This window comes from Camarhynchus parvulus, chromosome Z (genome assembly GCF_901933205.1).
Source record: "Camarhynchus parvulus chromosome Z, STF_HiC, whole genome shotgun sequence".
Classification (NCBI taxonomy): domain Eukaryota; kingdom Metazoa; phylum Chordata; class Aves; order Passeriformes; family Thraupidae; genus Camarhynchus; species Camarhynchus parvulus.
In genome coordinates this window covers 66849284-66874681 of record NC_044601.1, presented here as the reverse complement: position 1 = coordinate 66874681, position 25398 = coordinate 66849284, and the positions used below count along the sequence as shown (strand labels likewise).

The 25398-nt window shown below is 47.3% G+C and overlaps 1 protein-coding gene across 2 annotated transcripts in view; it reads right to left on the bottom strand.

Moving 5' to 3' along the window:
- The window catches only part of SETBP1 (SET binding protein 1), a 269682-nt gene extending 246672 nt beyond the window's left edge, over positions 1-23010 (bottom strand). For both annotated transcript variants that reach the window (XM_030968979.1, XM_030968980.1), the window contains exons 1-2: positions 22448-23010; positions 5549-6209 (exon numbers count right to left, since the gene is read on the bottom strand). In XM_030968979.1, coding sequence (XP_030824839.1) covers positions 5549-6040 — 492 coding nt within the window. In that variant the 5' untranslated portion in view covers positions 6041-6209; positions 22448-23010. The remainder of the gene's footprint in view (positions 1-5548; positions 6210-22447) is intronic.
- Positions 23011-25398: the final 2388 nt, after the last annotated feature.

Below are 25398 nucleotides of genomic sequence, written 5' to 3'. Positions count from 1 at the left end.
CACAGGGATGCCCCTAGCAAAGAGGCATAAGCATGCACAGTGAGCAATTGGATGATCATGCACACAAATCACCGGGGAGATGAGTCCAGCACAGGGGTAATGCAGCAAGAGCTGCGGATGCACACGAGAACCTGGAGGGAAAGTGCAATGTGCAGTCATCAATAAAAAGAAGGGGGAAGGAGAGGAGGGGGAGCACTTGTGATATTCTGTGGAAAAAGAGGGCAGGCAATGATGCCTTTTTGCTGGTGCTAAAATCATGAGCCAGACACAGTTAGGTGATAAAAAGGGGTTACCTTTACCAGGATCCTTAGGTGCACAATTTGACAGGTGGAAAACGCCAAAGTTGGACCCGTAGCATAACACATACATAATTTTTATATGTTTAGCAAATTGGCATATCTGACAGAAATCCCACTTAGTGGGAGGTGGGAATCACCTCAGTTAGTGGGGAGGTAATTCCTTCCCAGTTCAACCTTCTTTCAGTTCCCCCTCTTTTAGACAGGAACTTTATGAAAATGTGTCTCGGACAGCTAGTTTCAACCTTGGCTTCCCCAAGAATCTAACCTTGGACCCCCAGCTTGGAGCTGCTAGGGAATTCGGTTTATCTTTCTGTCTACTAGAGTAGGTAAAATGCTAGCTATAAATACTATGATAGGCTACAGAGCTACAAATATATGTGTAAAGAATATAGAACTATAATAAAATAGTATAAAAGAAAAAAAAGGCAAAAATATTTGGCATCAGCAATGGTGAGGGCACATGAGTGAGAGAGTCTTCAATGAAAGGTGAATCACCAGAAAAAGTTACATATGTGGGGCAGTGAAAAGGAAGACTGTGAATTGAATTTCAAGGGGGAAAGTGTTAGAACTGCTTCCTGCAGAGAAATGGCAAACACCTACAAAAACTCAAAGGAAAAAAAACCAAAACAACATTGCTAGAAAATCCAGAGATAGAGTTTCCTCTGACTACACACAAGGAAGCTTTACTTCCAATTGACTTGCTGCTGTGCTTATCTCTCAGCAGTAAAATGCATTCACCCATCCCAAGCTCTCAAAAAACCCTAGTGCAGTAATAATTACAAAACCACAAGCTTATATCCTCTGAAGGACATTATGCGTATGATGAAAGCTGCAAAGAACCTTTGTCAGGCTGTGCCTAAAGAAAGAAGGGGTGGAAAATGAAGTGCCTACAGACATAAGAGAATAGAAAAAAAAAAAAAAAACAAAAACAAATACAGGGAAGGGACAAAAAAAGGAAATATAACAAAACCAGAGAAATAACTGTTCAGCTGGGACTTGTTAAATGCTACATGGCAGGCAGGGAATGCTGATAGGTTGCTTCATTGCATTTGATACCACACTTTCAATATTCTTCCAGACTGATAACATGTTTCCTTATCTGAAGGAAAAAGCACCTTTAGTGTTGCTGCGCTGGTTGGCTCGAACAACCCCACTGCAGGTGAGAGAGCAGCAGCTGCTGGGCTTGCCAGCCTGCCAGCAGGACATCCTCTGGGCTCCTGGCTTTTTTCCCTCCCTCCCTCCCTCCCTCCCTCCCTCCCTCCCTCCCTCCCTCCCTCCTTCTCCAATCAGACTAAATGAAATGGAGCTATTTGTGGGTTTAGAAGTGGAAACAGTTCAGCCTGCTCCATCCCCAGGTGCTAAAGGGTTGAAAGAAGAGAAAACTCTTACAGAACATTTGTGCACTTTCCAACTGCCACACAAGCAGCCAAAGAAAAAGCTCAAGCTATGATTCAACTTCTGAGCAGCCCCAGGAAAAGAGTTAGGAAACTACCCTTACTCTTTTTTTTTAAGTAAGGGAAGCCGATGTGAAACTTGGCATGGTCTGGACTTAAAAGAAACCCCAAAAGTTGTTGCGTTGCAGCCAGGCATTCAAGCCAGCAGAGCAGAGATTCCCAACGCTGGTATTCTCTCATCCCCTGCCTCCCTCCCCACTCCGGGGCATCAGCAACTGCACCCAGCAAAATCCTCTCCTGAATTCCCTCCCCTCCCGTTCAGGATCGCATAACATCCCTGGGGCGATTGCTCACACAGAAAAGCAACATGAGGAAAGTATTTAATGCATGTTTATGTCTTTTAATATAGTGTAGCAGCTGGAATCAAAGGCAAAAATCCTGGGCCTCAGCACATGAGCATCGTGGCTCTCCACAGAGTCCCCTTCTAATCACTGCTGCTCTCTGGACCACAGCTTTAGAAACCAAGCACTAACCCCTATTGCCTAATTAGCAGAGTAGCGTAAAGCTTAGAAACAGGCATATCTTCTTCCTCCCTAAGTGGCCACTGAATAAATGCTATATCCCCAATTCACAGTCCCTTTTTACATTGCTGGCATTACCAGTCCTTTGTGTACCCACATGCTGTTACTTAAATTGCTTCCATGTTTTCATTACTTGCTCTCTGTGCTGTGTGTATTGAAACTCCTGCAAGAATGCTGAAGTGGTATTTCAAAGCACTGGGGACTGCTGGAAATGTAGCTGGAAATATTATGCAACGAGCTAAGGGGATTTTTCAAGTCCTGATAGAGTTTGCACTTCCTCAGGGGAAAAATAAATTTGGGTGCTACTCCGTGATGTGCAGGACAGCGACTCCCACCCACCAGAGGCACAAGACTGGCACTTGCAGCTCAGTCTGTGTATATTCTCCATGAGCAAGGTGGTAAACCCAAATAATGCTCCCATGTGCAAGGGAAATGTGTACATTGGGCCAAACTCTCCTGGCAAAAATCCATAAAGGACAGTGGATTGATGCCAGCTGAAGGTCTGTCCCACTCTTTAAATGTCTTATTCCCTCCTTCTGCTGCCAGGAGCTGCTTTTCTGGAGCTTGTGCTGATTAAAGCAACAGGCAATCAAAACAGCCTAACGCTGAAATTTCAAAACCGCCAAAACCATTTAAATGTGACAAATCACTTTTTTTTCTTTCTCCACAACCATTACTGAAGCTCTCAATGGTTCTGCAGGTTAAGTGCAGAGGGTTCCTGCTTGCTCTGCTCTTCCAGGGAAACACACAGATAGACCAGAGAGCTACATATGCATGCAAATTTCAACTTGCTGTTTCCTCCTAGTTATCTTCCCCCCCAAAATTTCCGTACCCACCACGAGATAGATATTGGCCACAGAAGAAATCACTCTGCCAGCACCAGGACTTTTCTCCCCCTCTCTCCCAGCTTCCCTTTCTGCAGTGCCTTTGATCCCCCCTTGATGCGAGGTGCTCACAGCCTGACCCTGGAACCCCACGAGCCGAGAGGCGGGCATGTGTGCAATCCCCCCGGGCTGCAGGGACGCAGGTTATTCCCCATCCTGGTGATGCAGGCTGCTGGTCTCCAGGCATCAGGCACAACCCTTGAGATCACAGCACTGGGGTCTTCCAGACCCCTGCCGGGGACATCTCTGGCGCAGCTGCGGCTCAGCAGCTGCCGCGCGGCAGCCGTTGGGTGTTATGCTAATGGTGCACCGGGGCAGCAGCCTTCTCCCCATCTGCTCACAGCACCCACCTGCTGGGTGCTGAGGTTTTTTTGTTTGTTTTAATGGCCAGATTAGACCAGTGTTGACCCAAAGCGCTCCCAGATTGAGAACAGGGTGTGTGTGAGCACAGCCCCGGCCAGCTCGGACCTCGCAATGCAGGTGCAAGCTGGATGCAGCTGTGTCTGAGCCGTGGTCTGTTTCTTTCAAACTCCTTATCCTCCTGCAATAAAGTCAGCACCCTGAGCATAACCATGCTACAAGGTGTTTTTTTTAAACTATTGTTCCCACTGGGTTTGTTTGGTTTTTGTTTGGGGATTTTCTTGTGCATAACTTCCTTATGCTTAGCTTTATTTATTCAACCTTTTGGATGACCACACAGAAGAGAACACACCTTCCATGCCCATCAGACTTGGTGATACATAGAAATGAGGGCTCTGATTCTCTGCAGTCATATTCTCCACAGCTCATGCTTGGTAAGTAGGGGTTTGCTGCTCCTGTTTTCCCCTCTACATTGCCATGGAAGGATTGCTTGTGACATCTTTGCTGTCACTGAGCATAGTCTCATAAAACTGCTGCTTCCCCTGAGACCTCTACAAACATTCAGGGAGGACAGAAAAGTGGAAATTAGACATTGCTTGGTGCTAAGAAGGCAGATCATCCTTTTCAATAAGTGGGAAATTCTCTTCTCAAAGTGTTATAGGGCCAAACCTCTGCTGTGTTAAAAAGAGCTACCTCTTTCATGCCCATTGACTACATCATTTAAAAGATTAAGGGGAAAAAAAATCCCCTTGAATTGTTTTTTTTTAGTTTGTTTTCAAGTTCTGCTTGTAAGAAAAGTACTCCAAAAGTGAGTGATGATAATCTCCTTGGGCTCTGCCTTGAGTCAATGGGAAATATCAATGCTCAAAAAAGTGATTTTGAGTCATGACAATTTTGGTCTACGTCAGTCTGCCAAGGAGGATTTCTCCAGGAAGAGGTAGAGAAGAATTTCTCCAGGCAATTAGTCTCCTCAAGGCTTCACATAGCCCTTTGAGCACCGATCACGCGTAAGGTGTTGGAGAAGAAGGATCAAATCTGCATGAGCAGGAAAACCAAGCCGTGACCTAAGCCCTAATCAGAGGGTGCCTAAATCCCAGATCAATTTGTCGAGGTTTTGGAGATACTTGTGCATCTTCTATCAAATCTGGGTTCTGTCTGAACTCATCGTGAAACCGATGTGTTACTAAGGAGGCAGAGGTGAAATATTTTTACTATGACCTGACCAAACATACTTGACTGATGCTTAAGACAGAAAATACCACTTATCCAAAAATGTGTGTCCCCAGCAGCGCTGCTTAATACACTCAAACTAAATTTGGTGTATGTGCTAAGTGTAGGCGACACTACAGAAAAATCAACCCAACATCAAATCAAAAGGGTGCTCCTGAAAACAGCTCATACGAAGAAAGGATTTTCTTTCTTTTCTCATCCTTGAATAAGTGAAAAATAAAAAAAAGTTCAATTTTTACCCAGACTTAAAGTACTAAAAATTTCTCTGCAGAAGGATATTTCAAGAAAATGATATGCATCTGGAAGAAAATGAGACTTATAATGGAAGTATTTTCTGTAGCATAACTATAGTGCTACTCACACAATGCTGTAATCAAGAATAATGGAGCCCATCACCCAGAATACAGGAATTCAATTGTTCACCATGCACATACCTCTATTTTAAAAATGCAGTTGAATGCCTTAACTGCCAAAAGGTTTGAGCATTAGTGCTCAGGCACAAAGCAGTTTAGAAGTGGGCCCCTTCATTTCTTACTCATGTAATCATTAATCTCAAAACTCAATTACATACAAAAATAGAAGAAGCCTGGTTGAACTTTTGATCTCTTCTGAATTGGTTCATCTGAAGGATAGTTCAAGATCATTCCCCATGCATACGTGGCAGTGCAGGATGATACTTGCCCTGTGCTGCTCCAAGGCCAAATCTTGCAAAGGCTATGCCTTGGACACAAATTGTTTTAGAAGATTCATTCCTTCCCTCTCCCTCTCCTTCTGGAATTATGTAAAAGAATGGAACCTACCTTCTTTTTGGAGTGTGATCTGTCCTCCTCTTTAGTTGCTTTGCTATTTTTCCCAGTTCTGGAAAGTTTCTGCTCCCCAGACTGCTTGATGGTGATTTTGATCTCGGGAGGGCAAATGTAGTTCTCCAAGTTCTTTGGGGGCTTCTTCGCTCTCTTGGTGGTCTGGATCTTTAGTTTTAAACTCCCCTCCGTGAAGTTAGCCTCCTTGATGGAAAACTCCTGCTCCTCCAGGCCATCTCCCGCCACCCATTTCTCGCTGTCCGCATTGGAAGTGGAATCCACGTCTCTTCCAGAACCCAGCTCATCCTCTTCCTCAGGCTCCAGCCTCTCACTGCTCACCGGGATCCCTTTCCCCGCGCCTGACGAAGACAGCATCGTCTCCCCTGCACAGCCCGAGACAGGCGAAGCCTTCGTGGAGGTGACGGCAGCTGGCAGAAAGTCTGCCTCGCCTCCCCTTTGCCGGGAGCTGCTCAAAGTCTCTCTGGGCTCCATGGCAATATCACAACGCCCTGGAGTTTGGTTGGAGGGAAGGGGAGTACAGAAGGGGATGAGGGAAGCAAGGGCGGATACGATCCCAGGGAGCGAATGGCAACTGTCCACCAAATTCAATGTCCCGGTCACCCAGAGGCTGCAAGATGCTCAGAAGAGACCAAATGTGCCACTGTGAAAAGAAAGGGAAAAAAAAAGAGGAAGTTAGCACACTCACACATATATCAAATCAGTGTGGAGATGTTTGAAACAGGGCACCGGGCACACTCAGGCTTCCCCTGCAGCATCTCAAGGGCTTTCCTTGGAGAAAGTGGGAACCAAGGCTCACCAGCATTTCTGAGGGCTGGATCTGACATCACAAAGCTATGAACACTTGCCATGTCTATTGTTAAACTGATGACAATGGATATATATTTAAAAAAAACCAAAACCAAAACAAAAACCAAACCAAACACCCAAAGTGTTGTCTCAATGCAAACATCTTCAACTCGACTTATGCAATAAATGAGGGGACAGCCAGCTCTCCACACCCATGAATCTCCTCATTACCTCAGCATGCTCACTGTCACAGGGTTTCCAGCAGGGGAAAAAAGTAAACTCCGATACTTGCCTTGGGTTAAACAATAACCTAGTGATCAGAGCACAGAAAACATGGTGCTGCCCTCTGAATCAGCAGCAGAGTTTCAAACTCTCTGTTTCCTCACTTCCCAGGTGAGAGAGAGACATGCCCTTGGCTGTCAGCTATTCTGAGGGTAATCCTGCTTTGGATGAGCAATTCATTAGAGACCAGCTCCAGCCCAAGATACTCTGTGGGATACTGGAATTGCAGGAGGATCCACCTGGGCTTCTTTCAGGGCATGTCAGTGTCCCAAGCACTGAGGTTCATGGAGAAAAGCTAAACTCAAGGTTTTCCAGAGTTCTTCATGCCCTCATTACACTGTTCTGTGGAAAAGTCTTGGGCTGGATGATGCACAGACTGTGCTCTTGACCTTGCAAATTTTATCTTTCTTTAGAACATCAGAGATGGAACCCTTTGAGATGGAAACTCCTGCTTGGTATCTTTCAAAGCCTCAGTTAAAGGGAGAAGCTGTGGAGTTCATTTGAGGCAAAAGCTGTATCACCCAAGGAATTCTTGTTATAAGTAATATTTATGGGGTGTTGTAAAAGGTATTGAGGCGCTTTCCTGCACCCTCCCTAAAACTCCCCTATTGCCACCCCCCCACACACCCCTCATGGCGAGCCAATTTCAGCCACAAAATTAGCATAAGAATCCACAAAAAAGTGTAAGTCTACAAAATTAGTGGAGAGAAATAAATATATTTTCTGCAACTTTAGGAGAAACAACGAGTAACATTTCTGGCAAATGGAGAAGGAAACAGGAAGGCGCTGCCGGGAGTAGGTGCTGGGGGCTCAGACTGGCTCTTTCCAGAGTAGCTCCCTGCTAGATTAGCTCAGCTGCACTTGACCAACTGCCATCAAGATCTGAGCACAGCCAGGGATTTCCCAGGTCATTCTTGGCAGTGATATGACACAGAGGAAAAAAAATAGAAATTATCTTGCTACCTATCACCAAATCAGAACAAGAGTGCCAGTGTACACTGCTGTAAAGCACAGTTCACCTAGAAGAAACACATGTCCTTGTACCACTGGCTTCTTTTGGCTTTTTAAAGGTACCTTGCAGGGGCTTGAAATTCAACAAGAAGTAATAACTAGTGTCTTTTATTAGTTATAGATACATATTTTCACTGGAGTGTGGCTGTGTGTCACTTTTCTGATCTGGGCATGGATGGCCACTAGTGGAAGGTCCTAAGTGTCCTATAGCTCCATGAAATCACTTGGGGACCAGGTCCCAGCAGACACAAATTCAAATAAAGTTCCCATAAATAGCACAAGCTGACAACCCAAGCAGAAAGAAAAAAAAAAGAAGAAAAAAAGCCCCAAACTTGGACTTGTCATCTGGCCTTAGGAATGGTTTCCGTAGCTCACAGGAGATAGAAATGCGCTACAAAAACCCTTATACTTGAGTTGCACATCTCCTGGCAATAGTGGAGAGATTAAATTCCCAGAGCTGATCCTCCTGTGAGATGATCTTGAGGAAACTAACAGATCTGAGGTCTCATGCATGCCTGCCCTGACTCACCCTGTGGTCAGCCAGTCTCTCCAGTTCACCTCTGGGAAACAAGGATCACACTTACATCCTTCAAACCCATTGCAGAGTGGGTTAGTTAATGCCCTTACAAAATGCCATACATTTTGAACACAAACCATGTGGTAGTTGCTAATTACTGACACAATTAGTACATGAAAGCCACCCCGGTTGCAAGGAGCTGCTCCACCTAATTGACTGACTTTGCACTTTGCCTCTCCTTGTGCTCGTGGAGGTGATGGGAGTCAGAGACACCTTCCTCTTCCAACCGGCCCAATCAAGGAAAGGAAAAATGAAAAAAAAAAAAAAGTCTTATTTATCTGCCGTTTTACATTGTTAATCTACGCGGAGAGGGACACAATGTACACACTCTCCCGGGCTGCAACACAAACACAAGGTGGTAAAAGCTCGGCGGTGCAGCATTCCAGGGAGTTACCGCTCTGGTATGCGCGCATGTACAATGGGCACTGTGTGCCGGCCTCCGCCCACAGGCTTTTAACCTCTCTCGCTGCTGGCTGCAGACAGCAGGCTCTGGAGCAGCTCAGCAGGACGAGCCCGCAGCCACCAAGGATGCAGGGAAGGGACAGCTGGAATTGCCTTTATGAGCCAACCCTCCTGGGACCCTCACCTGCGCGGGAGCTTAAATGCAGCTCATGGCTCCAGGACAGGAAGAGTCATTCATGTTTTGAGCCATTGGGTAATGTTTTATGGAGGGTGAATAAAAAGCCAGGTTTCTGCTCCAAAGTCTGATTGTGGAACCCAAACGCTGGGTCATAATGTCCAAGTACTCATCCCTGCTTGGCCGTGTGCCTCCGGCTCAGCATAAACAAGCAACAGATAAATAAAGTCATAGCATTGCGCCCGTGTCAGATGAATTCATGCCAAATCCACCTTAAAACCCAACTTAAAAATATTGGCCTCCTGTTCTGCCAAGAGTCTGCAGATGATATCACCAGACCCACAGGTAGCAACAAATAACCCTGCACTCAAGTGCTGCACCCAGAATTAACTGGGTCATTGTTCTAGATATCTCCTTACTCTCCTTCAGGGTTAATAGTTAAATGACTTGGGTGCAGGGACATCATACTCGTCTTTCTAGTTTGGGCAGGCTACCTGTGCTTTGACTAATTAGAAACCTCACTTCAGGCCTCTGAATGTGTAACCTCTACTGGAAACCTCCTCTCTCCAGAGTGCCTGTGAGCAGAATCATAGAATGGTTTGTGTTGGAAGGGACTCTAAAGCTCATCTTGTTCCACCCCACTGCTGTGGGCAGGGACACCTTCCACTATCCCAGGTTGCTCCAAGCCCCATCCAACCTGGCCTTGAGCACTTCCAGGGATGGGGCAGCCACCTGCCAGGGCTTCACCACCCTCACAGGGAAGAATTTCTTCCCAACATCCAATTTAAACCAACTCTCTGTTGGTTTAAAGCCATTCCTACTTGTCCTGTTGTTGGAAGAGCTCTATTTCTATTTTAAACACCCAGGACATGAGGTATGTCTGAACTTCTAAGTGCTGACCCAGACTGTCGTTTCAGGCCTCCAATGCTCACCAGCATCAAGTCCTGTTCAATAAGCAGCTACAGAGGCATTTTACCATCCAAATTAAGCTCACTGAGGAAAGTGTTACTGCTAGCAGGCATCCTGCAGTCAAGTTAAATTTGAGGAGGATCATTCACAGGTGAATGACAATAAATTTCACAGAAGTTGGCATTAGCTCTTAATTAGGGAGAGATTCACACTTCCTCTGATAAGTACTGAGAAATAATCAAACGCCTGCTTGCTCAGCCTTGTTACTAGTGCTCAAGTTTCTTATCAGCTCCTCTGGGCACCTCAAATACTCTTATGGAGGCAAAGACCTTCAAGTGCAAAACCCCCATTTGGGTCATACTGGATGTCTCCTATTAGGGGTTCTGAATATTCTCCCTTCTTCTGCCTCAGGCAACCTGGTTCTTGTGAGTATTCAGATGCTCCAGCTATAAGGTGATTAAAGTGAAAATTTGCCGAGGACAAAAACAGAGGCGAGAGCCAATAGGAGGGAGGGGAAATCCACCTGCTTGGGGTTCTCTGTGGAATGAAAGTGAACATAATACTTGGCACAGCTTTTGCCCTAAGCTTGGACTCAGGTGATCTTGGAGGTGGTTCTATGATTCTGTGATTCTAAATGTGATAGCAACCACACTAGGAGCACGCAAACACTGTTTTGACACATGCAAGCAAGTCAGGCTCAGCTGCCCAGTGTTTCTGCAGTTCCTCTGAACTGCTCAAGCACTAGGAATACCAGCAGGGAGGTGGGAGCAATATTAAGAGGTGCTGTCTACACTAATACCACTGTACTAATGAGACTGCTTTAATTTCATTCATAGAGTCCAAAATGAATGGGTGAAACAGGAAAAAAAGTCTGTTAAACAGGTTCAAGTCGATGGAAACTAAAGCACAAGTCTGAGGCTTATCAGGGATGCAAAGGGGAGGTCACAACTTTTCAAACTCTGTGCCTGTCAGGTTGCCTTTGGATCTTCCATTCTTCCATGGGACATTGCATTAAAGCCCTAATCTCTGCAAAATATCAGGAATCCTGGAAGCTTCTTTACATTCCATCCTTCTAAAACCATTCACCTCAAAGCACTGGAGACTGTGCAGCAGTGTTTAAGAATGAGATTTCACCTTTCCCTCCTAAGACTCCCAGGTTGCTTCCGTGGTCATGGATGACACTGTGGAAATGCAGCTGCCTCTGGGCCAGAAGCCAGTGGACAACCTATGTTACAGCCAAGGGCAAGTTTTGGTCAGAAACCTGCTTTTATGAGCAGGGTCTGTAAAACTTCAGAATTGGTCATGGGTCTTAAAAATCCAACATCCCAGCATGTGACAAGCTGTACTCAACCCAGTTAACCCATACTGGAGTACAAAAATGGCCCCAGCCTATTCCTTCATTATTGTTTTGCAAAAAGAAATTGGAATTTCATGCTTGGTTGTGGTCTCTGTCCATGCACTGCCAGATAGCCAGCAGCATGACTTTGATGCTGCTCAGGAACAGGCATCTGATCACACTTCTGTGGAATGGGCAAGCACACAACATGAGGCTTAAAATTTCCTTTGTGGTGACTTAAAGTCAGTTCCAGAGGATGGGAAAACTTGTAAGGCATAAAGCGAGAGTGGTGCAGACAAGTGACATAGCATGATACAATACAAAGTCTTCTGGGATAAAATTAAATCACTGCAATTTTTTTTTTGAGCAAATTTGAATCAGTATAGTTTATACTGGATCAGTATCATGTACCAGTACTGTATTTAATCCACGGCTCAGAGCCCTGGGGATAGATTTATGGCAGCTTTGGACCACAGCCTCTCATACTTCCTGAGGGCATGATCCTCTGAGAGAACAACCCAACTTTGGCAGGGAGCTCCAATAATGACTGTGGCAGTTATTTTCTGTCCACATTATGGATCACATAGGAAACATCCTCTCCCTCTCACCTGCCTTGTGTCCATCTAACTAAGGTATGTAATTCATTAATAGGGTGAATTAGAAGAAGAAATTTGATTACTCTTCACATGGTCCCTCTGCCTCCAAGTCTGCTTTTGTTCAAATCTGCCTAACTCTGCCTCTGATTTTGCGTGGATTACAAGAGGAATTTCTACAAAGGGACAGGATGCAAGCTGTCCCAGATGTGGGTTATCCACGTGGAAACAAGGAGCCAGAGTTAATGGCAGTTGCCAGAAATATAATCTTCACTTGTTTCCATCGGATTGTGCTGAGTCTAAGAGCTACCCTCCCTCTGCACCTCCTGAGCAACACTGACCGATGGCTGTGCCTCAGTGTGCCCAAGTATGGCAAAGGGAGCCAGGAAAAGTCACACTGGAGGGAAAAAGATGTGGTAAACCAAATATCTGTCACAGCCAGATGAAGCTGCAAGCATCCTGCCCAAGACAAAGAGGCAGAAATAAAAGAAAATCCAAGCACACCTGTAATTACATACAGAGGCATGTAAGTGTGCACATTACACACACACACACACGTATCTGTCTTCTCAACATAGACACATTTAAAGTAGATTATGGAATCATATCGGACTCCATAATTAGGTTTGAGACTTTATAATTAGATCAGATAGTCACCTTTCTATGTAAGTAACTCACTATCATAGAGGGCTTGCAGGAGGGCCAACTGAATGATTAACAACTGACACGGCCATAAATCACAAGGACAATAAAAGCAGTACTGCCCAAGGTACAGCTGTGGCCAGTGTAGCAAAGCACCCATCTGCAGGGGCAGGAGAGGTGCCCATCATGCTGCCCAAGGGCTTTTACAAGCTCCTGACTGAGAAATCTACCAAAGTTTTGTAAATCTACTCACTCATTGCCTAAAGCTGTATCAGAGCGTTGGGAAAGGGGGTGCAGTCATCAGACCTATGAACACCTTCTCACAGAGGCTTCTGATCTCTAAAATGATCAAACTTCTCCCATTTATTCCCTCCGAGGTAGGCAACAAAAATTTGGTTTGTGTTGGAAGGGACCTTAGCAACCATCTTTTTCCAGCCCCTTGCCATGGGCAGGAACACTTTCCACTAGACCAGGTTGCTCCAAACCCAAGTCCAACCTGGCCTGGAACACTTCCAGGCATTTACAACTTCTCTAGGAAATCAAAGGTAGTGTTTGATCCTAATGACATCTATAGCTGGCATGTGGTTTTTGCCCATTTTCCTTGTGAACATCAGGCCTCCAGGACACTGAAAAGCAGAAGGAGATGCCAGCTGTGCCTCAGCTCATTACAACACAAAAAGTCAAGCTGGTAAATTTGCCTAAGTCAGATCAACACCAGGTTGCTGAGCTCCCAGACCAATCATCATCACTCTCAGTGTGATGCACAATCAGAGGTGACTCCTGGGATGACCCAGGAGACCACCCTGAGCACTCTGCTGGATGCAGTGTGTGCAAGGATAACATTTATTCCATTAACAACAGCCATAAAACTCTTTGGGAGGAAGTGTCAATGTGCACAGAAGGGGACTTAAATACTTACTATGTTCCAGCCAGCTCTTGCCAAGCACACCATCCTGGAGGTAGCAGCAGCTACTCCAGGCTACAAATGGAAAGTTTTATGGGTATTTAGGGAAAGGTTATTGGCACAGAGATCAGCCACAGAAAGCAAACCCCTGTACAATTCCATCATCTGTGTTACCAAACTTTCCTAGATTGACTCTGCTCTTGGAGAGCTGCCATCATACACAGTAGCCTCCTTCTAACACCGTCATGGCAGGGCAACAATCTCTTCTTCTCCCTCTGATCAAACATTTCCCTCTGCACCACGAAATGTGTGGAAAATTATTTCTCTGCATGAATCATTAATGAGAGTTTTGTTTTTATTTACTGCTGCTGCCACAGAACTCCTTTTTTCACCTTTTCCCCCCCCTTCTCCATTATTTCATTTTTGCTTGCTTATTTCATTTTTGCTTGCTCATGTGCCAAATAGACCAGCTTCCTCTTCCTTCGGGAAAAAGAAATAAATAAATAAAATCTAACAACACATCTGATGGGGAATGCACCATGTCTTGGCTCAGCATCCATTCCTCAGAGCCATAAGTGATGGCACAAGGAGGACCTAAAAGGCTTCAGTCCAGGATCCATCCCGTGCCCAGTCTGGAGTCTGTACAAACAACACATCCCATGTTATTCCATTCTTCATGCTTCAAACCATGCTGGGAGTAAGAAAGTTTGGATTTTGTCCATCCAGGACACTGCACTGTGTGTTTCCAGGCTGAGTAAGCAGTGGTATCTTGCTTGGTGCTGTATAATACACCAAGCATCCCCAACATCGAGAGGGCACTGTGAGAAAAAGGGGTGTCCAGAGGGCATACAAGAAGAATAGCAATAATTTGGGGTATCTAAAGGAAAGCATTGGGAGTGCTTTGTCCAGCAGAGTACATCAGTTTTTTGGGGGAAAGAGAGTGTCAGGGCTAGAAAAACAAGAAATTCCCTTAAAGCCTCATAGATAGAAGAAGACAAAGATGATGAAGATGACAAAGAAGAAGAAGAAGATGATGAAGAAGAAGAAGAAGATGATGAAGAAGGAGAAGGAGAAGGAGAAGGAGAAGGAGAAGGAGAAGGAGAAGGAGAAGGAGAAGGAGAAGGAGAAGGAGAAGGAGAAGGAGAAGGAGAAGGAGAAGGAGAAGGAGAAGGAGAAGGAGAAGGAGGAGAGGAAAAATCAGGAGGAAAAAGCAGCACAGGACACAAGTGGATGCAGCTGGATGCACACGGGACAAAGAGCAGCCCACAGTGCTGGGACAGTGATATCAAGAGGCACAAAAACATTAGCTGGGAGCATGCTGATGGGAAGACTTGAGGCCAGGAATAAAGGCAAGATAACTGACAGCTGCTGTGGGCAAAGAGAAGGAGCACCTTTGCCTCTAATGAGGCTGAAGAGGAAGTGGTTACAGAAGTGCTGTGTGAAGTTGAGTCAGGAGGAGATAAAAGCCTGCTGAGTATCTGCAGGCCTGAACGGCCTCTCCAGCTCAATTACTTTACAGTGCTCTTCGCACACATCGGGCTCCCTCCAAGGCAGCACAGAGGGTCAGGAGCCCCAGATTCACCACTCAAATCCCTATTGAAGCAGGACCAGCACTTTGGATTATTACTCCCATAGACTCATAGAATCATTCAGGTTGGAAAAGCCTTCTAAGATCATGGACTCCAGCCATTCCTCCAGCACTGCCGAGGCCACCCCATGTCCCCAAGTGCCACATCCACACATTTTTTTGATCACTTCATGCATGGTGACTTTAACACTTTCCAGGGCAGCCTGTTCCGATGGCTGACCAACCCTCCAGGAAACAATTTATTCCTGTTATCTAATCTAAACCTCCCCTGGAGCAACTTGAGACCATTTCCTCTCATTCTGTCACTTGTAATGCTTCTAACACTGACTCCAGGAGGATGTTAAAGGTTGGGATGGGATCAACACTTGAAGAGGAATCTAGTATTGAGTCAGTCATGGATACCACCTCTCTTCACCAATGAACCTTGGATTGCTGTCTCTTAATCTGAATCCTTCATTTTGCTCCCAACAAAACAAAGTTAGGTCTGTTGGCTGTGATGGGCCAAGAGAGCCCTGAACTGAGGTGTCTGTGCTGCTGCTCCCCATCTGGAGATGGCTATGGGTTTGAATAAGTTCTCAGTTCCTACCTAGGAGCATGCTGCAGCCCATTGTTATTTTATTTTTTACTCACAGTGCTTTTTTTATTCCAAAGGTTTTCCTTAAGCACTCTGGGAGGTCTCTTTGCTGAGCTAAGGGTGAAGAAAATGTTCTGTCCTAAAAGCCACACCTAGAAGACAGCACGTTTTAAGAGCAGATGTCTCTTCAATGCTGGTGATAGATGTGGAAGAGCAGGACTCATGCTCCTGTGAGTACCTCCTACGACACAGAACTCTAATCTAATGTAACCAACACCTATGAAAAAAGAGCCATTTATGATTCCTATCTAACAGGATTTGTTGGGCCAGTGCCCTTCTCTTTAAGCCAACAGACTACAGAATACCATTAACTTCAGGATGTCTACTCTCCAATCTGTTGTGGCATCAGAAACCATGGCCTCCAATTTTTGTCTCACTCAAACACCAAAAGATAAAAGAGGCCATCAAGAAGCCCTACATCCAGAAGATAGAGACTGCTGTCATCTTTAAAAGCATGCAGTTAGAATGATTAAAAAAGGGGAAGTGTTTCCTTCTTCCACTCTCACTTTTTTTGAATTGATTGAAAACAAAACCAATAGCTGGAGAGGCTTACTCAACTTTTCAGGAAGAAAATTGTCATGAAACAGAGAGAAAGCATGCCATTTTTCAGCCCATTAGTTGAAGATTTATGGAAATTGCAAGGATGTGAATGTACGGGTTAATATTTTAAACTGATTTGCAACTTTAGGAACAATGGACATGTATAGTAACACTTTGCCCAGATGCCTGCTACAGCACTTTACATGTGTACAGTCCTGTTTGAACACTTACTGAACTCCCCCAGTTAAGCTTTGTGTCTCTGATCCCTTCTGAAAAAGGACTAAGGGATTCAGCAGAGAATTATTCCCAGTATAGAATTCCATTGAATTCCCGCTATAGAGCCCCATAGGAAGGCTTTAGAGAGAGAGAAAAAAAACAAAAAAAAAATGAAAGAAAAACTACAGGAAGGGTTTCCTTGTCTAGGAAACTAATAGCATTTCAGAGGAGTTTCAGTGGGAACCCCACTACATTCTCCAAGCCAAATATTTAGTGAATCTTGAGGAGATGTAGACATGGATCACAGCATCACTCCAGAATATGCTGGGTCTGGAAGCACAGGGGGAAGTTGGGCCAGTGTCCAAGTCTTAGAAATCACATCAGTAGGACATTCAGGATATGTGGATTCATGTTGAGTGAAGACATGCCTGTAACACCTTGCAGCTTGACCTCTGGTTTGAGTATTATCATTTTCTCCCTTCCATCTTAAAACTGGCTTCTCCATCTGCTAAAATGCCAGGACAGAAAGAGGATGATTCATTGTATACATATATATCTCAGTTTTAAAGGTTAAGGCTAACAAAAATTTCAAAGTAACTTAAAACCTCAGGCTTCCGATCTTTAACCCATCTCTAATTTTGAGGTGTTTGAGTGGGTCCTGGGTTACCCCACGCTTGCCTACCACACATTCTTCTGAAAAGATTTCCCAAGCACTGTTACTAGTTATACCATACTACAACAGAGGAAACTTTGCTGTCATTGCTGCCATCCTCACAGAGCCCTTGTCTGCCCAGGATTGCACAGCAACCCTTACTGAACCTGGAATTCACTCTTTCAGAGGTACTGAGAAGATGAGTAAGTCACCCCACGACAATATTTAGCCACAATGCCAGCTCCTCCCAGTGTATTGCAGAGCCAAGCCTTGGGCCACCTCATGCTCTGGGGCTCACCAGGGAAGGTCAGAGCCTTGTCACCACTTTGTGACCTCAGATTTGCATGGAAATTGGCCTCCTCTTGCATGGCTTTTCCACACATTCAAAAGGGCACATCAGACTCAGCAGCCCTGCGCGGGAAAGGTAACTCATCCTCACCACTTGCACAACTCCTGTATTCCCTGAAAAACCCCTGTGCTGGGTGGACAAGAGCACAAGCCCCACCAGAGTGCCTACTCATGAGCGGGAGTAAACCTGACCCAGGGATGTGTGAGAGCACCAAGGTCCACATTCCCAGAGTATTTCCCTGGCCACCTTCCTCTTTGGTTGCCTGCTCTTCTTCAAAGTTTCTGCTGGGTCTTTTGAAGAGACATAAGACAACAAAACCCTAAATGAAATAATGTCAGAAGGTTTCTTTTCATAGCCAGTCATCCCAAACCTTCTTGAAAAGTTCATCATTGCATTTGGACAATTTGTCCTCCAAAGTAAATTCATCTCCAGAAGGGCAAAATAGCTCCTAACCCTGCTCTCTCTCAAGAGCTGATAAATAGAAAATAGCTACTTCCTTCACTCATTTCCTCAGCTCTGAAAGATTCTGACTGCTTTTATTCAATTTAAGAAATTATTTTGTCTTTCTTTATTCCCCCAGCTGTTATTCCCTTAATTTTGTACTCTCTACAACCAGTCAAATGTGAATTCAGAATCCAAGTGCCTGTTGCGGAGCTGTGCTTGGTCCCAGCACCCAGCAGACCTCTAAACAGGTCCAAAAATGCAATGAACTTCTGAAGGCACATCAGGTGAAGCCTTCTCATCAGGAGGAGAAAGAAACAGTCTCCAGGTGTTGCTAACCACGCACACTTGCAAACTGATTTCATGTCTATATCAGAAAGAAAGAGGAGACCCAATATCCAATGTTTGCAAATCGCTTTCAGATCTCACAGTCCCCCCAGGCTCAAACACTGAGTTGAGGGGTTTTGAAGTCCATCTTTAATCAAGGTGACAATTTCCTAAAAGTGTAAATCATTTTATTTCCTCAGCAAGAATAACGGGAAAGAGAGCTTTTTTCTATCAAGCTGGAAAGAAGGTAATGAGAACAGAACCTACAATAGCAGCAAAACCAGTCCCAGTAGAAACCACAAGCCCTGCAGCAAAACACTGGGAACCTTCTCCACTAAGGTTCTCCCACAGAGTCTCACCTTCCTCTCTTTGCACTAGCTCTAAACTTTGTATTTATGCTGCCCTAAGGTTTCCTGGACTTCCCAGCAAAGAGACTAGACCTTACCATGGATTTCCTCTGTCTACTTACTATTTTATAGGTCACCTATATTAGAAAAATATTCCTCCCAGTGAGGTGGTGAGGCCCTGGCACAGGTTTCCAAGAGAAGCTGTGGCTGCCCCATGCCTGGGGGAGTGCAAGGCCAAATTGGACAGGGCTGGGAGCAGGCTGGGATAATGGAAGGTGTCCCTGCCCATGGAATGAGACGATGCTTAAACTCCCTTCCAACACAAGTCACTCTCTGATTCTGTGATTTTTACACACAGATTTGCTGCCTTCATCACCTGAAGCACGCTTAAACACATCACTTACAAACCCTAAACCCTGCATGCCTGCTTGCTATAGCAGGCAAAAATGGTGCTGCATGTTCTGAGCACGGCTTAAAATCTGTCCCCCCATGCTTCATGGGAAGCATTTTGGCAGTTATTAATTCTGCCTTTCAGCATTGTCACAGACCCACAGATCACAGATACTCCAGAGATGGGTGGTTAATGGGGAGCAAGGAAAACCGCCTAGGCATATGGTTAAACAAATCAGTCATCAGTTCACTGGGACATCTTTCATTTCCATCACAACAATCTGTTGGATCCCAGAACTGTTTTTACGTGGTTCATTAGACAATAGCCTTTCTTGCTACTAGTTAGGTCAAGAGTCAAAATTGCTGTGTAATTGCAAGTCTCGGGGCACAAGGCAAGAGTTTTTCAGTCCTGGAGGGTGTTGTCCAAAGGGGAAAGAAAACAGAAGGGAAAGATTATGTGTGAGCAATTGAGCCCTACTGAGAGGGGAAAAAAAAGTCACTGAAACTGGGATTAGGCAAATCTGGTAATAGAAAACAAGAGTCCTGTTGGTAAATTGGCACTTACACCTAAGAGATGCGTGTGGTAGGGAAAAGGAGCTCAAAGGATGGGTCAAAAAAGAGCAGAAGAGGAGATTAAGCAGCATCTGAAGCCAAAAAATTATGGCTGCACCTTTCTGAGCATTTAACTCCTTGAGTTAATTAGCACACAGCAATAGCAGTTGTTAAACAAGAACAGTTCCCAACTTAATCAAAGTACAATATTATTGAAAACAATACAGAGCAACCTCAGCAGAGAAACCAGTATATATCAAATCAAGCTAAATAGCTCAGTTATGATCATTATTAATAATAAATCATGGCCACTGTTTCTTTTGTTTGCCAACAACCAGCATAGTTTATGGCTCTGCACAAACCTAACACACCACTTTATAGCATTTCAAAAAGTGAGTCCTCCTAAAATGATAATGTGTTAATAATCTATGCTGGGCTTTTTGGCAGGAATCAAAAAGCTCAAACAACTTGAAATAACATCAGCTAAAAATTATTTATTCCCCATCCCTAGTTGCAGAGAAAACAGAGGTTTTCTTGGCTCAGTTACTTCTCAATAGACTTCTGGTTTCAATTAAAACTTTGAGTCTGAGAAGTTTAAAAAAAAAAAGTTGAAGCCAATAAGAGATGGAAGAGAAGTCTCCATTCACTGAGTGTTTCTGCTTTTGTTTTTTTCCCTATTTTTACATAACCCTTCTGAGCTAAGAACAGAGATTAAAGTACAAGTCCATTGTGTGGATGGGGTTTTTTTTCTCCTTTCAGCTAAAAAACAAATGGAGATGGAAAAAAGTTTCTCCTTTGAGTGGAAGGAGCTTCTGATGAGGGTGTAATCTCAGCAAAGGCTGAGGAAGTGCAGAAAGCTGTGCATGAAACAGACACTTGCACATTTTCCCATGAACATGTCCAGTCCCTGGAATTGTCTGTGGCCAGGCTGGATGGGGCTTGGAGCAGCCTGGTCTAGGGGAAGTGTCCCTGCCTTGGGGGAAAATGGGGCTGGAATGAGATGAGCTTTAACATCCGTTCCAACCAAAACATTCTATGATTCTATGATTCCCTGATAAGAATATTTTTTTTTTTTTTGCTGTCCACAATACAGGATCCACTTGTTTCCTCAGGTTCATGCTGTCCCTACCTGTCTCCAGACACCTGATAATGCCATTTCTGCAGCCTGCACCGAGTCAATCCTGCATGCAGGGGCTTTCAAACCACCAATCGTTCCCATTTGGGCCCATAATATTCCACCCAGGACTGGATTTGCCAGCAGCCCTTTCCTCCTGGAACAATTCCATCCACGCCAGGAGGCTCAGATGCTCTCCCTGACAGCAGAGCACTGGCCAGCTCTGCCCTCTCCTCTCCCCACTCCTCTGCATCCTTTGCCGAGAGACAGACGGATACAGAAGGACACACGGAGGGTCCCCCCCACCCCAGAGCGGGGCCGCCGCGGGCCGGTGCCTAATGAAACACCTCTGTACACCGCGGGAACAGCCTGCCAGGCTCCCCCTTCATCCTCCCACTCCTCCCAGAGCCCGGCTGGGTTAGCCCGGCTCACGGCAGCCGCGGGGACACCGCCACCCCACGGCACCGGAATGGGTGGGCTCTCCCTCGCATCTCCCCTCGCATCCCCCGAGCGCATCCCCCGGGCACCAAGCCCCTCTCCTCACCCCTCCCGAGGCCAGGGGAGCTGCCCACTGGGGGTGTCCGAGCCGGGTGTGCCCCGTGTCCCCCCCGCCTCCCCGGGTTGGGCTCCCGGCGGCCAAGTGCCTTTTGAGCATCAGGCGTCAGGCCCGGGATTATCGGGGCCGTTTATTTGAAGCGGAAACGAATCGGAAATCCTTCTCTCAACTGCCTTTTGGAGACATAAATACAGCAGGCGGGCAGGGGCAGCGCGGGGAGCGCCGTGCCCGCTGGGGCGCTGGGGTGTTGGGATGCAAACAAACGGGCACGCTCACGCTGACACACACTCACTCGCTCACACCGACACACGATATGCACCCGGGGATTCAATGAGGGACCCGAATTCCCCTTGCCCTGCGGGGAAACCCGGCGAGGAAGGGGTGTGAGTGTGAGTGCGAGTGCGAGTGCGAGTGCCCGGCGCCGGGCAGGAGCCTTGCGCCAGGGCTGGGGCTGACAAAGCCGCCCGAGGCTGCGGGCTGCGGGTCACCCCCTGCTCCCCGGAGCAGCGCCCCGCAGCCCGCCGGTGCTCAGCCTGCCCACGGCTGAACTCCGCTCCCACCCCTCGCGGGGGCTCCAGGGGCCGGCAGGGTCCCGAGGGCGGCAATCTCCGGCTTATTAAGAACCATTATCCAGCCACCGAGCGTGCTGGGGGTGGTGGCGGGGCGGGATGGGGGGTGTCCCGCTTTGCTAGTTACTACCCCCACGCCGTCCTCCCGCTCCGTTGTCCCCCAAACCCGCAGCTTTTCGGGGCTGCGTGTCCTTTTCAATGTCAAAACACGGCGGGGCCACCCCGGGGCAGCGGCGCCCCCCGGTTCGGCCGCGGAGCCCCGCGCACACACAACGCTCACACTCGCACACACTCACACTCACACACACAAATCCCCATAAGGTTACAGCGCTGCTCTCTAGCTCCACTTAACCTGCAATTTACGAAACGGGGGGGGTCGTGTCCCCCTCCCTCCCCAATTTCCACGGGCACACACATAGCTGCCACCTACACATATAAACACATGTGGGCTACCCAAAGCGGGGGCCGGGAGAGGGGGTATATGGCGGGGGTGGGGAGGGGCGGGGGGGGGGGAAATAAATGCATTATTCAAACTCCTGAAAAAACATTCCAACCCCTTCCCGGTCTTAGAGGCACCACCGGTACCCCCCACCCCACGACAACCGCACACAGACAGGCACACATGCTCCTAAAGAGGCACAAAGCGTGGGGAGGGAAGGGGTCGGAGGGGATGGGGAGGAGGATTCGCATGCAATGCACAGAGGAGAAATATTCCCCCCTCCCACCCAACAAAAAAAAAAAAAAGCCCTTTTCCGCGCCATTGCAAAGTCACAACAGAGAGGAGGGGGAAAAAAAAAAAAAAAAAGGGACGACATTAACTTTTGCATGCAGAAGGGGGAAAAATTAAAAAAAAAAAAAAAAGAAGGGGGTGAAGGAACAGCAGAGAAGCGTACGATCCTCCTGCAATTCCGATCATCAAGGCAGACCTTTCCTCGATGCCTCAGAATTTTCGTTCTTTTTTTTTTTTTTTTCCCGCATTTACTAACCCATATCCCCAAAACGGCAGCGGGGGCTTCTTAGCAGCTTCCTCTTCTTCTTCTTCTTCTTCTTTCTTCCTCCTCCTCCTCGTCCTCGTCCTCCTCCTCGTCGGATTTCCCCCCTTCTTCTTGTCTCTTCTCTTTTAGATCCCGGTTTCAATCCCTCGCCACAGCCCCCAAAGGTGCTTTTGCTTGTGTTGCGGCAAACCCATGGCGGTGTTCATCTGTCAGATGGGGATGAGGGGAGCGCCCGGCCGCGCCGCGCACGCAGAGCGCAGAGGGAGGAGGGCGGGGGGAGGAGGAGGAAGGCACCGGGGAGAGAGAGGGAGATGGACGGACAGACAGACGGAGAGACAGCCCGGGAGATAGAAGATAGACGGAGAGGGGATAAATAGAACGAGATAGAGCGAGAAAAAAAGGGGGGAAAATGGCGTCTTGGAAAGCCGGAATCCCGGAGTAAATCAAATTAACACGCAACACCCAGAGCAGTCCCGGCTAATTTTAGCAGGATCCAAAATAAAATGAAAAGGAAAAAAAAGGGGGGTGAGTAGGAGGAGAAGGGGGGGACAGGGGGGCGGGGGGTGAAAGAAAGGAGGAGGGGGTAAGAAGAAAAAAAAAAAAAAAGAGAGACCGAAAAAAAAAAAGCCCCTCAATGCACTGGATAAAATCCTGGATTTGAAATCGATGGAGCTGGTCTCCAGCTCTCTCGCTTTTTCTTTTCTTTTTCTTCTTTCAAAAAATTTTTTGGAGGGGGGGCTCTTTTGCTCTCTGCTTGTTGTTGTTGGTTGGTTGGGAGCCTTTTTGCAGGGGGGGGCGAGGTTGGGGGGAAGCGTTTTCGGTTTTGCTTTTCCCGGCGAGGAGTTTCAAAAAATATTTAAAAAAAAGAAAGAAGAAGAAAAAGAAAAAAAAAAAAAAAACGAAGAGGAAAAAAAAAAAATAAAAAAGAAAGAAAAAGAGCAAAGCCCCGCCAGGAGAAAAGGACTGCTTGGCGGCGGCGAGGAAGCTTCTTGCCTTTATCCCTGCTCTCGCTGGGCTCCGGAGCGGGTGCCGGAGCTCCGGCGGGGCTGCGGGGCTGCGCCGCCCGCCCCGCTCCGCTCCGCTCCCCCCGCGCCGCCCCGCGCCGGCCGGGGGAGGGCGAAGGGAAGGCGGAGGGAAAACACCCCCTGCTCCCGATGGGGCCGGAGCCGGTGCTCGCACACTCACACGGCGCACACGCACGCCCGCATCCCCTTCCCCGCCGAGAAAGGGTGCGCCTGGGGGCGGCTTTTTGCTCCCCCGCTGGATTTTTCCTTTCTCTGTCTTTTATTTTGTCTTTTTGGTCCGGTTCTTTCCCCCCCTCCTCTCCTGCCTCTCTCCCTCCCTCCCTGCGAGGGGCGGCGATTTGGTTAAGCAGATCTGGGGGGCTGATGTCTCTCTCTTTCCTCTGTTTCCATCGCTCGCTCCCGGAGTCCTGCAGCACTGGGGGCGGGGGGAGGGGGCGAAGTGTGGGGAATAAATGGGAATGATCAGGCACACACACTCACACACACACACAGGCACACACACACGCGCACACACGCTCTCACACACACTCACACGCACACACGCTCTCGGTGTGGCTGCAATGCTCGGCTCCGGGTTAATGTACTCAACAGTGCCACTACCTGACACAACTGCAGCACTGATGGGGGCAGGGGAGAAAAGGCAGAGGAGGTGAGATTCAGGGCAGGGCTATTTATCCCGTTTATCCCACTCCGAGCTCAGTCTCTCCCACGCCCTCCCAGCCGCCCCCCCGCCAGCCCCCCGGGTGCTTTTCGCGGCGGGTTCTTGACCTGTGTGAGACATTTTTGGGGTACGGCGGGTGCTGCTCTGGCCACACTGAGAATTCCCTCTCTGGGGCTGGGGGAGATAAGCAAGGACGCTCGACCACTCATTTAAGGACTAAATCCACCCCCCCTAAGCCCAGCACCTTTCAGAATGGACCAGTAGCAGTGAACAAAACACCACACAAACCCAGCTGCAGGCCTGCGGAGTGGTGCAAAATCCAAATTGTTGGGCTCTTCCTTTCCCACCCTTGCTCTGCCAGCAGTCTGGATGATGCTGCCTTTTGGTCTGCCAGCTGGGCAAACCTTTACTCACGGGAGTAAATTGCTGGCTTGCCTGAGTAACCGCAGAGATGATGAGGAGGAGCCCCCAGAGGAAGGGAAGACTTGTGGAATGGAGCTGTGGAGTTGTTACCTTCATACAGATGAAGATAACATTCCAGGGGCAGGAGTGGGAATGTGTGGAGTACCCCACTGAGTTCCTCTGCATGCTTGATCCCTTGCAAAGATGGTGCCACAGGGCTCCCTGTCCCAGAGTGCTGCAGGAGGCTCAAAGAACACCAAGTCTCTCCTCTTTGCTCTGGGACAGAGGGTGGCTCCAGGCCATCATCCTGAGTGACCTGAATTCAGTGTGCAGCTGATGAAAGGGTTGGTCCTCACCATCCATGGAGGCTTATTCGTATCTGATATCACTTACGTCATAGAATCTTAGAATTATTTCGCTTGGAAGGGATCTTAAAGATCTTGTACCAGGCCCTGCCATAGGTAGGGACACCTTCCAGTATCCCAGGCTTCCCCAAACTCCCATCCCACCTGCACTTGGGCACTTCCAGAGATGAGGCAGCCACAGCTTCTCTGGACACCCTCTGCCAGGGCCTCACCACCCTCACAGCCAAGAATTTCTTCCTCATATTCAATCTAAACCTGCACTTTTTCAGTCTGAAGCCATTCCCCGCTCCAGGCCCATGTAAAAATTCTTCTCCAGCTCTCTTGGACCACCTTTAGGCTCTGGCAGGGGGTCCTTTAGAAAGGCCTTGTGTTCTCCAGACTGGAAAACTGCAGCTCGCTCGCCCTGTCCCTTTAGGAGGAGCAGCAGACCTACAGCCCAGGTCGCAGTCTAACTCCAGACGGGAGGAAGAGATTTGTGGGCCCATGAGA